Source organism: Clarias gariepinus, chromosome 14 (assembly GCF_024256425.1).
Source record: "Clarias gariepinus isolate MV-2021 ecotype Netherlands chromosome 14, CGAR_prim_01v2, whole genome shotgun sequence".
Taxonomy (NCBI): Eukaryota; Metazoa; Chordata; class Actinopteri; order Siluriformes; family Clariidae; genus Clarias; species Clarias gariepinus.
Genome location: NC_071113.1, coordinates 5,069,428 through 5,085,507, shown reverse-complemented (window position 1 = coordinate 5,085,507; position 16,080 = coordinate 5,069,428). Strand labels below are relative to the sequence as shown.

The window sequence follows — 16,080 nt, the reverse complement described above, 5'->3', positions numbered from 1 at the left end:
GACATGTAAATTACACGTGACTAGAAATAGAGAAAATAATAATAGAAAACCAACAACAACTACACGTGTTTAACACAATACTCTTACCAGGAAAAAACGTAAAAATGGCTGGATTTAAAGTTAAAAAGGGTACTTTCCTGAGAATTGTAGTATTAAAAAGAAATAAAACTATAATGCACTACGTAGTTTTCGGCAGACTGTCTATGTGTTTCTGCGCCTCTTCTACCGAGCGAAGCCACTTCTTCTGTCCGGTAGAGAGAGTTATCCGGAGCCGTGCTGGATACAGGAGAGAAGGCCGGAGTCCACGGTTGTATAACTCAGACATAACGTCTCTATACTCGGCTCGCTGGCTTAAAACTTCGGGAGCGTAGTCTTCCACGATACGAACTTGCTGACCGCGGTATTCCAGCTTCCCTCTCCGCCGAGCCTCCCGAACCAGAAGGTCTTTAACCTGGTACCGGTGCACACGGAGAATGACCGGCCGAGGTCGCTGACCTGAAGCGGGTTTGGATGCAGGTATGCGGTGGGCTCTGTCAGCTTAACAAGTTTGTGAACATGTGTTTAGAACATACTTCAGTGCTGACATGTGAGTAACTTGAGCATTTATATTTTTATGGATTTTGCTCTCATCAAGCCTTATTACATTGTTTTAAATTGCCTTTTTTAATGTTAAATAGTGTTCATTATTTCATGTTAGATGTTAACCATCATTATTAATGGACAGAATTTTGGTGGCCCATTGTTTAAAATGTGAGGGAGCAGGTTGTTTTTGTGTATAAAATATATTACCATGAATTTAATTCACTTGATATATGATTTGAAGTTTAGATGCAAAGATTTGTACAGGTGGTATAACAAACTGCCAATTACACAGTGTCGTCATCCCCAAATCCCAGAAGTTATTATGGCTTTAGATATAACTTTTCATAGAATTGATTAAATACTGCATGTTCAAAGTTATTTCCTATCTATAAAGTTATTTATAACTAAAAATTAAATACTATTATTCATCCTGATCAGGTACTATGGAGTTAATCATATAGTTAATGATTTTTTATTATATTTGAGGCTAACTTTTAAATTTCAGAAAAGTTGTTAAGCAAATTTTGTTAAAGTTAGAAATGGGTTGGGACCTGTTTTTGTTAGCCAGTGCTGTGTGAATATCACCTTAACATCTGAGTTGTTATTGTTGCCTGACAACTCTAGAGAAAGTTTCTGAATTACTGCGTTTTTGCAATAAACTCTGGAATAAACCTGCAGCGAACCAATGAGCCAAGGACACGTAGAAAGTAAATAGGAAAATGTTACATGTACTGTACTGTTTTCGTGTTACTTGTATTGTTATTATTACTGAACACTTTTACAATTTAAAACGCTTGTAGTGTTTTAACAAAATTTTATGTGTTGCCTTGGTTTGAGCAGCCGATATTATGCAATTTAATGCAAGAAAAATTAATTGCCATAATCATGCCTCTGATTTGCAACTTAAAATTTTTATATTATGCTATTGTTTTTACTTTACATAATTATTTTCGGTGGCTCGTTCCTTAGGTGATTTTTTGACTCCAATTTTTAATAAAGGTTTTTGTTTTATATCATTTCTGACATGTTTATTGTATATTTTATAGATATTTATATAGCAATACTTTTTTACTTTTATTTGGATTTTTTAATATAATAAGATTTATATCGTAGATTTTTTTATTTTAAATCTCGTTATTATATTATTTACTAACAGAGAAAATAAAAGTTAATCTGGGATTATGCATTACATTTTTACTGTAAAATACATACTGTATAAATATGAATGTATACTGTAAAATTTCAGTAAATTGCTGTTGTCTGTGCTGCCAGTATTCTACTGTAAATTGTATAAATTACAAAAATAAAGTGTTTTATGTATACATTAATAAACTGTAATTTAACAGTATGAGTACTGTAAAATTACAGTAGATTGCTGCCGACTGTGCTGCCATTAATCTAATGTTTTTTAACAGGAACGGTTTTTACAGTGTGTGTGTGTGTGTGTGTGTGTGTGTGTGTGTGTGTGCGTGTGTGTGTGTGTGTGGAGTAGTATATGCAATGAGTGGAGAGTATATGTCCATTGAGTGGATTTTGCAAATGACCTAAAACATCTGACCTCCAGTTTAGTAAGGCCAATGACCAGTTAAAAAAGTTCAGTTCGATTAGATCTAGAAGATCCAGATGTGACTTTATGTGATGTACGAGCTCAGGGCAGCGGTTTTCTTACACAACTAATGCATCAACACGTATAACATACAAAATGAGCTTATATGCATTTTTTTAGGATAAAAAGTTGAAAATTACAAAAAAACAAGTATACCATAATTTATGAATGTGTTGGGAATTTACTTTTAGACTGCTGACTGCTCAGGAAAGCGATTTTCTGACACTACTAATCTATTGTCATGAAGAACATACAAAATTAGTTTATGTTCAATTTTCATGGTGAAAATGTCAAAAACAATGACAAAAAAGTAGTTTTTTAACATGCATGTCAGACTGCATGAATGTAGTGGAAATTATCATTCGTTTGACATTTATGTTTCTGACCGTGATAAAAAGCGTTTGCTGTGTTCCTAGCGCTGTACGAGCTCAGGAAAGCGGTTTTCTGCCACTAGTAATGTATTGTCATGAAAAACCTACATGACAATACATTAGTAGTTCTTATTCATTTTTCATGGTAAAAATGTCAAAAACAATAACAAAAAAGTTGTTTTTCAACATTCATGTCAGACTGCATGTAGGTAGTGGAAATTATCATTCGTTTGACATTTATGCTTCTTACCGTGAGAAAAAGCGTTTGCCGTGTTCTTAGCGCTGTACGAGCTCAGGAAAGCGGTTTTCTGACACTAGTAATGTATTGTCATGTAACACATACAAAATAAGTTTATATTATTTTTTCATGGTGAAAATGGCGAAAACAATAACAAAAAAGTTGTTTTTTAACATTCATGTCAGACTGCATGAATGTAGTGGAAATTATCATTCGTTTGACATTTATGCTTCTGACCGTGAGAAAAAGCGTTTGCCGTGTTCTTAGCGCTGTACGAGCTCAGGAAAGCGATTTTCTGACACTACTAATCTATTGTCATGAAGAACATACAAAATTAGTTTATGTTCAATTTTCATGGTGAAAATGTCAAAAACAATAACAAAAAAGTTGTTTTTCAACGTGTATGTCAGAATCCATGAATGTGTTGGAAATATTGATTCCTTTGACTTTTATCCCTATTTATGGTAAGATAAAGCCTTTGCCTGTACGAGCTCAGAAAGCGGTTTCCTGACACTTCTAATGTATTGTCATGTAACACATACAAAATAAGTTTATGTAATTTTTTTATAATCAAAATGTCAACAAAAATAACAAAAAAATAGTTTTTTTTAACATGCATGTCAGACTGCATGAATGTGTTGGAAATTGTCATGCGTATGTGTCTTATGCGCCTGACCGTGAGATAAAGCCTTTGCCGTGTTCTTAGCGCTGTACGAGCTCAGGAAAGCGGTTTTCTGACACTACTAATGTATTGTCATGTAACACATACAAAATAAGTTTATATTATTTTTTCATGGTGAAAATGTCAAAAACAATGACAAAAAATTAGTTTTTTAACATGCATGTCAGACTGCATGAATGTAGTGGAAATTATCATTCGTTTGACATTTATGCTTCTGACCGTGAGAAAAAGCGTTTGCTGTGTTCCTAGCGCTGTACGAGCTCAGGAAAGCGGTTTTCTGCCACTAGTAATGTATTGTCATGAAAAACCTACTTGACAATACATTAGTAGTTCTTATTCATTTTTCATGGTAAAAATGTCAAAAACAATAACAAAAAAGTTGTTTTTTAACATTCATGTCAGACTGCATGAATGTAGTGGAAATTATCATTCGTTTGACACTTATGCTTCTGACCGTGAGAAAAAGCGTTTGCCGTGTTCTTAGCGCTGTACGAGCTCAGGAAAGCGGTTTTCTGACACTACTAATGTATTGTCATGTAACTGTGGCAACCGTTATATCCCGAAAGGCGGGAATTTACAAAATTAATTTAATCCGACTACGCCACCCTGGTGGGGCGCCAGGGAAATACTCCCAATAAAGACACACAGGTAAGCTCCACCTATCAAAGGCAAGAATAATGAGTACTTGAGACGTGGGTAGCAGTACAAAAAGGATGATTTATTTATTAAAAACAGACAATTATCTATTTGCTCACAAGAAACCCAGAAGCAATTAACAAATATTAATTTTTAAAAACAGTCCTCTGGGACGGAGAAAGAAAAAGGGGAACAGAAACATACAGGACAAAGCAGGCCGGCTGCAGCTCAGAAAATCATTTAAAAACACCACAAATCCACATCAAATTAAGTGTCATGCACTCACTACAAGAAAGAATTATGTTGACACCCTTGCAATCGGTGAAGCACACACCACAAATGCATGCAGCCAGCTTCCTCTGTCCTGCTTAGTGCCTGGCTCCTAATCAAAACAATAAGAAAAGAGAAGAACACACACACACCACACACACAAAGCGAACACAATTGTGTAAAGTCCACACAATTCCCACTAAACAATAATCACATCATACATAAACAAAACAAAATAAACAATTTCACAGACTCAGTAGCATATGGAGGAGGACACCAAATCGCCTCCCGATCCTATATACGACCGAGACCGGTGCCTAAACGCACCAAATTAACATAACAGAAAAAAAGGACAACGACAACACAAGCATTCGCGCCGTCACAACAGAATACACAAAACAGACATGCAAAACAATCAGCCAAGAAAGACAATTTCATTCACACAAAACAAAAACAAAAACCAATCAAAAGTAAGAATAAGAAAACAAGAAGAAACTTAAACAGCATGCACACCGAAGCTACCAGCCCCACGGCCTACAAAGCAGCCGAGTCACAAGCAAGCAATCTTCTTACACATAAGCAAAACAGCAATGGCGTCGCCGCTAGCATTATCGACTAGGAATAAGGCGAGGAGATTATAATAGTCCACCACACTCCTAGCATGAGGAAAATAAACACATTAACCTCCATCTATTGACCACATGGAAAGACAAGCACAAAATGTATACTTACTTGGTTTAGACAAATCGCCCGCACGAAGCTGCATGAGTACTCACCGCCGATGCCGCAGCTCAATCTACCGGCCGGCCTTTTGATCCCGCTAGCGCCGCTGATACTATAAAAATACACTAAGTATGCTTACTGCCAAAATAAGAACAATTTATTATGAATACCGGCATACCTAAAAGCGCGCTCCGCCGAGAATAGCCCACACGTCCATGCCGTCACCTCCACTAGAATTAAACTGTAAATAGCATTGATTAGCATTAAGCTATTCACCTAGCTACACAGTCAATAAAACCCAAGCCTACCTTAACAGGGATCAGGAACGAAAAGGGACACGCCAGGTTGCAGAGGACCCAGACACCACAAACACAACACCACTAGTCAAAATAAGGGTCCTTAAATAGACTGCGTTCCCCATATTAATCTGATAGCCACACCCCCCAACGAAGCACATTTCAAAACAAATATTTACCCTGCCACATTCTACCCCCTATTTTTTTTTATCGGCGTCCCGACGATGACTAAAGGACCCATACCCTTAGATTACTCCGTATCCATGTCCCATGGCCTAAACCAAACAGAAATTTTATTTGAGACAGGGCTTGGCGTTACAGCCGTCCTCATGCCTTCGGCTGCAGCACGGGGTAACCGGTGCAGATTTGAATGATGGCCTGCGGTAGTCCGCCCTGTTCTCCGCAGAGAAGTACTCGGACCACTTAACTGACTCCCTGACAAATGCACAGGCCCCGGTAATACACTTACTGCAGAGTTCGGAGCCTCAGGGCCTCCAACAACTGTGGTCCCCACGTCAGCATTTGCAGGCCTACTAGGTGACCTAATAGTATCCCGGGAAACCTGTACCGGAGGAAATTCTGGCACCACCATAAACAAATCAATTTCTTCCTCTAAGGCTTCTGGTGTCGACACCTTGGTCTCCAAAGGGGGGAAACAGGGAGAGACTGAAACCGCACTATCCTTCCGGATCCGGGCCTTCAAGGCAGACCGATGGACACATCTAACCTTCCCCAGATCATCCACTGGTGCGATGGCATATACTGCCCCACCCTCCTTAGGGGCTCTAACCACCTGATACACCACAGGGCTCCACAGATCCTGAATTTTATGACGACCTCTAGCGCCATACTCCCGCAGATAAACCAACTGACCCTCCCCCAGTGGTGTATCATGGACATGAGCATCGTGTTGTGCTTTGCGACGACCTGCTGCAGCTTCCAGTCTTCCCCGTGCCCCCTCAAATGCCACCCGAAGCCTAGCCTGGTGCTCCCTCATCCACTCATGCACACCACCAACTACAACCTCCTGGCCCCTACCCAGGAGGAAGTCCACAGGGAGTCTTGGTTCTTGCCCAAACATTAAAAAGAATGGGGACTCACCAGTCGTCTGATGAGGGGTAGTGTTATAATAAAACAGCACTTGTGGAAGGCACAAGGCCCAGTCCCTTTTTCTAGACACAGGCAGGGCACGCAAAAGGTTGTGCAAAGTCCTGTTAAAACGCTCGCACTGCCCATTCCCTGCTGGATGGTAAGGAGTGGTACGCGATTTTTCCACCTTATACAGTGCACAAAGCTGCTGTACCAAGGAAGACTCAAAATTACGGCCCTGATCTGAATGAATCCGACTAGGGACGCCAAACTTGTAAAACCACTCCGCCACCAAAACCTGGGCCACTGTCTCTGCCCGTTGGTCTCGTGTAGGTACAGCCAAGGTATATTTTGTAAAAACATCTGTTATTACCAGCACGTTTTCCAATCCTGACCGGGTAGGTTCTAATACAGTGAAATCAAGGGCAAGTATTTCATTCGGCCTCGAGGCCAACAAATGACCCATAAAACTATTGGGAAGATGTCGCGTATCCTTTGAAGCCTGACACCTTTCGCACTCTCGACACCATTGTACCACATCGGCTGTCAGGCCTGGCCAAAAACAACGCTGTCGCACCAGCTCAGTGGTGCGTTCCACCCCCTGGTGCCCGTGCTCCTGATGTAACTGTGTCAGTACCTCGTGACGCAATAGTGCTGGTAACACCACTTGCAACACCTCCTCTCCCCCATCAGAACGAAACACTCGGCGGTACAATACCCCGTCCTTCTCACACAGCCGACCCCATTGTCGCAAAAGAGTTACCACAGCCTTGGGTAGCTGTCGACGTTCCTCTGAATTAGGTGGGGCTCCTCGCCTCCAAAACCTTAACACTTCCCCTATAACAGGGTCCTCATCCTGTAATGACTGCATGTCCACAGCCAAACCAGGCAGCACCATAACTGCTGCTTGAGAAACCATCCCCACCTCACCAGCCTGCTGTACCGCAGTGGGAAGCGCTATGCCAGGTAGTACCCCCGCCAAATCACCCTGACTGGAAGGACCCTGTCGCGAAAGGGCATCCGCATTCCGGTTGCTCCTCCCAGAACGATACCTTAGCTCAAAATCAAAAGAGGCCAACTGCGCCGCCCACCGCTGCTCTGTGGCCCCGAGCTTAGCCGTAGCCAGGTGGCTAAGGGGGTTATTATCGGTAAAGACGACACACCTCTGCCCCAGCAAATATTCTCTAAACTTTTCAGTCATGGCCCACTTGAGCGCCAAAAATTCCAACTTCATGGAACTATAGTTTGACATGTTGCGCTCAGTGGGCCTAAGACTGCGACTAGCATAGGCTATAGGCCGCACCTTTCCTCCCTGTTCCTGGGACAGAACTGCTCCCAACCCTCCATGACTAGCGTCCACTTCCAAGATAAAGGGAAGGGAGAAATCAGCATACGCCAACACTGGGGCGGAAGTGAGCCTGATCTTCAGTTCCTCAAAGTTCACCTGGCACTGCTCTGTCCAAGCCACCCCAAACCTCGACTCTGCTCGACCCCTGGACTTACGACCCGCAAATTCAGCTACTAAACGATGTAGAGGAGCTGCCAACTTGGCAAAGCCTTCTACAAACCTCCGATAATAACTGGCAAACCCCAGAAATGACCGAAGCTCTGCCACCCCTGTAGGACGTTGCCATTGTTTTACCGCCTCTATCTTACTTGGGTCTGTCGACACCCCCTGGGCCGAAATTATGTGTCCCAAATAACTTACCTCCCGTTGGAAAAACGCACACTTGGCTAGCTTTGCCTTTAGCCCCTCTCGCTCCAGTCGACTCAGAACCACCTCCAACCTATCCAGATGTTGTGCAACGGAAGAAGAAAACACCACTATGTCATCCAAGTATAAAAGAAGGGACTGGCACTGCTGATCCCCAAACAACCTCTCCATCAGCCTCTGGAAGGTGCCTGGGGCATTGCAGAGCCCAAATGGCATATGATTCCATTCAAACAGACCGAAAGGTGTACAAAAGGCAGTCTTATGTCTATCCGCCTCAGTAACAGAAACCTGATTATAACCACTGGCGAGGTCCATGGTGGAAAACCACCGGGCCCCCGTCAGTGAATCCAAGGTTTCCTCTATCCGTGGCAAAGGAAAGGCATCTTTTCGGGTTTTTGCATTCAGCTGACGATAATCAACACACATGCGCATGGTCCCATCCTTCTTTTTGACCAACACAATAGGAGAGGCATATGGACTACAACTCTCTCGAATAATGTTGTTTTCTAGTAGCTGGTTTATGTGCGTTTTCACCACATCATACTCTGACGGTGGTATCCGCCGATACCGTTGACGAACTGGGACCGAGTCTGTCAAAGGGATGTCATGAGAAATAAGCTGTGTACATCCCAAGTCACCTTCGTGCGCAGAGAAAACTGTATGAAATTTTAACAACAGGGATCTTACCTGGTTCTGTTCAGACTCTGACAGCACAGACAGATCAAGACTCTTGATTTGTTCCACTACTGAAGGAAGAACAACAGAAGTCTGTAAATTTACGGACACAGCAACTGAACTACATTCTGAAACACCACTAGGCAAGCTCACCATAAATGCCGGGTGCAGGGTGCCCAAAACGGAGTTCCGAAAAAGCATTATGTCAGTCTTACCTACGTTGACAACAGGTACATAAACTGTACCCCGAGTCACTCGTAGCAAGGCAGCAGATGCCAAAAGTCCAGCAGGCAGCCCTGTTTCTGGGGGTTCGAAAAGCACAGTTCCCCCAGCGAAATGCTCAGAACAAGTAGCGGCCACCACTTTCATAGTGCCGCCTGGAATGCAACAGCCATGACGACCCCGCAATCGCACCTTTCCAATTGCCTGAGGGGTGGCATCTACCTCATGACAATGTTGTAATGCTTGGACCACCAACTGGGAGGCCTCTGACACAGGTAGTGCATCAAAAAGGGCAGCACCGTGCAACCCAAAGAGCTCCTGATAACACCGACTTAAAACATTCATCCCCAAGATCCCAGGGACTCGAGCACCAGTGCCCTTAGGGGGATCTCTAACAACCAATACGCCACACCCTGAAATTACCTGGCCACAAAGCTCCACATCCAACTCAACATAACCAACGTACGGAATTAACGATCCATTGGCCGCCTGAAGCTGCAACCAGTGACATGCCCGGAGACGATCCTGGCCCAATGGTACAAAGAGTTCCACAAAACAACTTTCCGTAATCGTAGATACCATAGAGCCAGTATCGATCAAACAGGGTACTTGTACACCTCCCATACAAACAACAAGGTGTGGACATGATGCCATTAAATGTGGCAAAGAAGTTAACGTCATTGAGTCAGTGTCTTTCCCTACCGAACGGTGACTCAGCAGCTCGGTGGGACCTAGTTTTCCGACGGCTGAACAAAAGTTGGTCCAACCCTTGTCGAAGAAGGTGACTCGCGGCGAGCTAAGGAGGGAGAACGAACACGTTCTCCATCACATTCACGGGCAACGTGACCTGGTTTTTGACACCGGTGACAAAGTAACACTTCAGCACGAGAGGGCCGGCGAGCCCGCTGAGGAAACCGCATATCTGCAACACTTCGAGTAAGCCGATCCAGCTGCTGCTGCTGCAATTGCAGCATCTCCCGCAACTCCCTCAGCTCTGAGTGAGAATGCCCTTGCACCCCGTACTGGATGCCATATGCCATTGGGACGGACTGACTTCTACCCCTCGCCCCTCCTGGCATCCCTTCTCGTTCCCACCTAATTGCTTCACCCCGTACCTCCAATAATGTAATGGCGGGCTGACGACGGACTAACTGCTTCAATTCCCGGCGGAGGGCACTATCAGCAACATACTCTACAAACTGATCACGCAACACAATATCGGAATTAGGAATAGCATTGGCCGACTGTTGTTTAACCCTCTCAAGGAGAGACATCAAAACCAGGGAAAACTCTAACAAAGATTCCCCATCTTGCTGCTTCCTGGAGAAAAAGGCTTCTTGGAGCGCTACATATGACTGAGAGCAACCATACAGCTCACGTAAAATCATAATAATCTTGTCCGGATCTCCCCGTTCCCCACTGGGACGATGTCTAATCTCCTCCCGGGCTTCACCTTCCAAGTGGTCAAAGAGGAAAAATGCCCTATCAGCCTTAGACAAACAACGAACCCGCATACATGCTTCGGCCTCCTCCACCCACTCCTCAATGCCTATACCCGATTTACCACAAAATTTTGGACACCGCCGATCCCTAGGCACAAAAACAAATCGTTCCGGTGCCACTAAATCGACCTCCGCTGGCTGGGATGGGCCAGGTGTGGTTACAGCAGCAACAGGGACAGCATTGGAACCGGAAAGCTCACGCTCACGACGCAAACGGTCATTGTCCGTCCTCAACTGGACCACCAGTTCTCGCAACTCCTGCATCTCATCCTCCATACTTGCCCACGAAATCTAAAGCACACTGCTGTTTTGCTTATGGGAAAAAAACAAAAAAAAAAAAAAACAAATCACCAAATATAAATCTACCCACGACTCAAGAAAATTCCCTGCCTTACCAGGTGTATCCTGCCGACTACGCCAAAATGTGGCAACCGTTATATCCCGAAAGGCGGGAATTTACAAAATTAATTTAATCCGACTACGCCACCCTGGTGGGGCGCCAGGGAAATACTCCCAATAAAGACACACAGGTAAGCTCCACCTATCAAAGGCAAGAATAATGAGTACTTGAGACGTGGGTAGCAGTACAAAAAGGATGATTTATTTATTAAAAACAGACAATTATCTATTTGCTCACAAGAAACCCAGAAGCAATTAACAAATATTAATTTTTAAAAACAGTCCTCTGGGACGGAGAAAGAAAAAGGGGAACAGAAACATACAGGACAAAGCAGGCCGGCTGCAGCTCAGAAAATCATTTAAAAACACCACAAATCCACATCAAATTAAGTGTCATGCACTCACTACAAGAAAGAATTATGTTGACACCCTTGCAATCGGTGAAGCACACACCACAAATGCATGCAGCCAGCTTCCTCTGTCCTGCTTAGTGCCTGGCTCCTAATCAAAACAATAAGAAAAGAGAAGAACACACACACACCACACACACAAAGCGAACACAATTGTGTAAAGTCCACACAATTCCCACTAAACAATAATCACATCATACATAAACAAAACAAAATAAACAATTTCACAGACTCAGTAGCATATGGAGGAGGACACCAAATCGCCTCCCGATCCTATATACGACCGAGACCGGTGCCTAAACGCACCAAATTAACATAACAGAAAAAAAGGACAACGACAACACAAGCATTCGCGCCGTCACAACAGAATACACAAAACAGACATGCAAAACAATCAGCCAAGAAAGACAATTTCATTCACACAAAACAAAAACAAAAACCAATCAAAAGTAAGAATAAGAAAACAAGAAGAAACTTAAACAGCATGCACACCGAAGCTACCAGCCCCACGGCCTACAAAGCAGCCGAGTCACAAGCAAGCAATCTTCTTACACATAAGCAAAACAGCAATGGCGTCGCCGCTAGCATTATCGACTAGGAATAAGGCGAGGAGATTATAATAGTCCACCACACTCCTAGCATGAGGAAAATAAACACATTAACCTCCATCTATTGACCACATGGAAAGACAAGCACAAAATGTATACTTACTTGGTTTAGACAAATCGCCCGCACGAAGCTGCATGAGTACTCACCGCCGATGCCGCAGCTCAATCTACCGGCCGGCCTTTTGATCCCGCTAGCGCCGCTGATACTATAAAAATACACTAAGTATGCTTACTGCCAAAATAAGAACAATTTATTATGAATACCGGCATACCTAAAAGCGCGCTCCGCCGAGAATAGCCCACACGTCCATGCCGTCACCTCCACTAGAATTAAACTGTAAATAGCATTGATTAGCATTAAGCTATTCACCTAGCTACACAGTCAATAAAACCCAAGCCTACCTTAACAGGGATCAGGAACGAAAAGGGACACGCCAGGTTGCAGAGGACCCAGACACCACAAACACAACACCACTAGTCAAAATAAGGGTCCTTAAATAGACTGCGTTCCCCATATTAATCTGATAGCCACACCCCCCAACGAAGCACATTTCAAAACAAATATTTACCCTGCCACATAACACATACAAAATTAGTTTATGTTTAATTTTCATGGTGAAAATGTCAAAAACAATAACAAAAAAGTTGTTTTTCAACATGTATGTCAGAATCCATGAATGTCTTGGAAATATTGATTCCTTTGACTTTTATCCCTATTTATGGTAAGATAAAGCCTTTGCCTGTACGAGCTCAGAAAGCGGTTTCCTGACACTTCTAATGTATTGTCATGTAACACATACAAAATAAATTTATGTAATTTTTTATAATCAAAATGTCAACAAAAATAACAAAAAAGTAGTTTTTTTTAACATGCATGTCAGACTGCATAAATGTGTTGGAAATTGTCATGCCTATGTGTCTTATGCGCCTGACCGTGAGATAAAGCCTTTGCCATGTTCTTAGCGCTGTACGAGCTCAGGAAAGCGGTTTTCTGACACTCGTAATGTTTTGTTATGAAAAACCTACATGACAATACATTGGTAGTTCTTATTCATTTTTCATGGTAAAAATGCCAAAAACAATAACAAAAAAGTTGTTTTTTAACATTCATGTCAGAGTGCATGAATGTAGTGGAAATTATCATTCGTTTGGCATTTATGCTTCTGACCGTGAGAAAAAGCGTTTGCCGTGTTCTTAGCGCTGTACGAGCTCAGGAAAGCGTTTTTCTGACACTTCTAATATATTGTCATGAAAAACATACAAAATAAGTTTATATTATTTTTTCATGGTGAAAATGTCAAAAACAATGACAAAAAAAGTTGTTTTTCAACATGCATGTCAGACAGGGGGGGCGCTATAGAGCCTATTATGGAGTAGGACGTGTTTTGTCGGGCTCTCGCTGAACAATAACATTTAATATGTTAAAATCCTTTTTTTTAATTTCTAGTTTATTTCATTAATTGGTCAGTAATACGTAGTCATAACTTCGTGACAAATTTAGTAGTTTTTTTCGGTGTCGGCTATGGCTGCGAAATTAAGAAAATACAAATTCAGCGGATCATCGAGCACTAGGCCCAGCACACCCTCGGCCCTCAGCCCCGTTAGTGAGCCGAGTTCAAGCCGCGCCGCTACTTCATCCTCATCAAAATTGGAAAAAATGGATGTCGAAGACCTCAAATCTCAAATTCTTATGTCACTCAAGAGTGACATTATAACTGTTATTAAGGAAGAATTGAGAAGTGCACTGACCGAAGAACTGAACTCCATTAAGGGTGAGTTACAGACGCTCAAGGCCGAAATCACCAATTGCGTTGCGACAACCCGCGCGGAGATGGACCAGATTAAGTCTTCTGTGAGGGACATGGAGGGCGGACTGTCCACATGGTCGGATGAAGTGGTCTCAATGCAAACTACTATAACGAGCCTGCAGGCAGAAATGACCGAACTGAAAGCCAGGTATGATGACATGGAAGGGAAAATGCGGAGATGTAACATTCGAATCCTAGGCGTCCTGGTAGAACCGGGGTCAAGCTCCACCGCGTCTGTCTCTAAAGTACTGACCGAAGTTCTGCAGATGGACAAGGACCTCCTTATTGACCATTCGTATAGAAGTTCTGGGCCCAAGAAGCAAGGAGGGAAACCGCGCACCATTGTGGCCAAATTACACTACCATCAGGACTGTATGGAGGTACTGGGCCGTGCCCGGTCCCGAGGTCCACTTCGCTTTAACGGGGAGCAAATAGCTATATTTCCCGATTACACTCCGGATGTGGCCAAGGCTCGTGCGGCATTTACTGAGGTTAGAAAGCTCTTACGAGGACAGGACGGTGTGCGCTTCGGCATTTTGTATCCTGCACGACTCCGTATCACCTATAAGGGTGAGGACAATATGTTCACTGATCCGGATAAAGCCATGCACTACGTTAAGCACAGTGTTATTACTTCTGCAGAAGCCAGTCCTTAACTCCTGAAGGACGTTCATATTTCCTATCGTTGGCATATGGACGGTAAACACAGTACTGACCGGGGTAAACTACAGTGTTATATTACAAGTTAGTGTAATTACGTTGAAGTGTCCGTTTTAGTTTCAGTACAAAGTTTTTTGTAATTAACGCTTTATAATCATAATAAGGATGATGTTGACTAGTTAATGTTTAGACTTGTTCATATATTTTATTGTTACAAGCCTATAAGATGGTTTAGTGAGCCTGATTTTGGCTCAGTAGGATCCAGATAAGCACAGTGTGTGGATTTGTTGTTGTGGGTTGGGTTAATCACCTGGGTTTAATGGGTGATTGGGTTAGGGTTCAGGCCAGTCAGCAGTACTTTAAAAAAAAATCTCTTTCTCTCTCTCTTTTTTTCTTTCTTTCTTTCTTTTTTCCTGGCTCTATTCTATTTTGTGTAAATCTGCAGCTTCACTATTGCTATTAACTTTTCATGACAAAAACAGACTAATGGTTGTTTGATTAATTTTGTTAGTTGGAATGTTAAATCCCTTAACCATCCTGTAAAGAGGAAAAAAGTCCTCATTCATTTGCAACACCTCAAAGCTGATATTGCTTTTCTTCAAGAGACCCATTTACGCACATGTGACCAACCTAAATTAAGGGAGGGGTGGATCGGACAAGTATATCACTCCAACTTCCGCTCAAAGGCGAGGGGGGCTGCTATCCTGATTAATAAAAACTTACCATTTGTAGCAACTACTGTAGATGCAGATACTGCTGGCCGCTATATTATTGTAGTTGGGCAAGTATACGGGCTCCCACTTATTCTAGCCAATGTGTATGCACCCAATTGGGATGATGAAGGTTTTTTTGTTAACTTTCTGTCTCGGATCCCAAATATGACAACCCACCACCTTATTATAGGAGGTGATATAAACTGCGTTCTTTCCACTGTGTTAGATCGCAGTTCCCCCAAAAAAACGCCCAAATCCAAATCAGCAAAAGTGATACAAAGTTTCCTGGAGGCTTATGGATTGGCAGATGTTTGGCGTTTTCGAAATCCTACTACAAGAAAATACTCATTTTATTCTCCAGTACATTATACTTTTTCACGCATAGATTATTTTCTTGTAGATAAAAGGCTTCTGCCTCTTGTAACAGATTCGGATTATAAAGCCATAGTGATCTCAGACCACTCTCCACTGACTCTGTCAATCCATATCCCCAGTGCAGGGCCTAACTATCGTCCTTGGAGATTTAACTCCTCACTTCTGTCAGATGAGAAGTTTGTGAGCTTTATGAGTTCAGAGATAGAGTTTTTTTCATGTCAATCAAACTCCAGGTATGTCATCTTCTACAGTTTGGGAATCCTTAAAGGCATATTTAAGGGGGCAGATTATTTCTTTTTGTGCAAAACAAAATAAGGAGACCAGGGAACAATTTACAAAATTAGCAGATAAGATAAAGAAATTGGATTCAATATGCAGTGTGTCACCTACACCAACCATACTTAAACAACGCTTATTATTACAAGCGGAATATAATTTAATTTCGACGAAACAAGCAGAATATCTGGTTTTAAAATCACGCTCCTCATTTTATGAGCACGG

At 42.5% G+C, this 16,080-nt stretch overlaps 1 protein-coding gene and 1 long non-coding RNA gene across 2 annotated transcripts; both read right to left on the bottom strand.

The window, feature by feature from the left end:
- Positions 1-5,107: 5,107 nt before the first annotated feature.
- Positions 5,108-5,836, bottom strand: LOC128541580 (uncharacterized). The gene is made up of 3 exons (XR_008365639.1): positions 5,417-5,836; positions 5,287-5,349; positions 5,108-5,220 (listed from the first exon to the last, which is right to left on the bottom strand). It is a non-coding gene; the product is annotated as an uncharacterized LOC128541580 (long non-coding RNA).
- Positions 5,837-9,282: 3,446 nt separating this feature from the next.
- On the bottom strand, positions 9,283-12,137 carry LOC128541514 (uncharacterized). The gene is made up of 2 exons (XM_053511975.1): positions 12,127-12,137; positions 9,283-12,050 (listed from the first exon to the last, which is right to left on the bottom strand). The coding sequence occupies exon 2, from the start codon at positions 10,880-10,882 to the stop codon at positions 9,836-9,838; it is 1,047 nt and encodes a 348-aa protein (XP_053367950.1). The 5' UTR covers positions 10,883-12,050; positions 12,127-12,137; the 3' UTR covers positions 9,283-9,835.
- Between the last annotated feature and the right edge of the window lie 3,943 nt (positions 12,138-16,080).

Coding starts and splice junctions, on each gene's coding strand:
- LOC128541514 (XM_053511975.1), bottom strand. CDS start 10,882: ATGGAGGATGAGATGCAGGAGTTGCGAGAACTGGTGGTCCAGTTGAGG.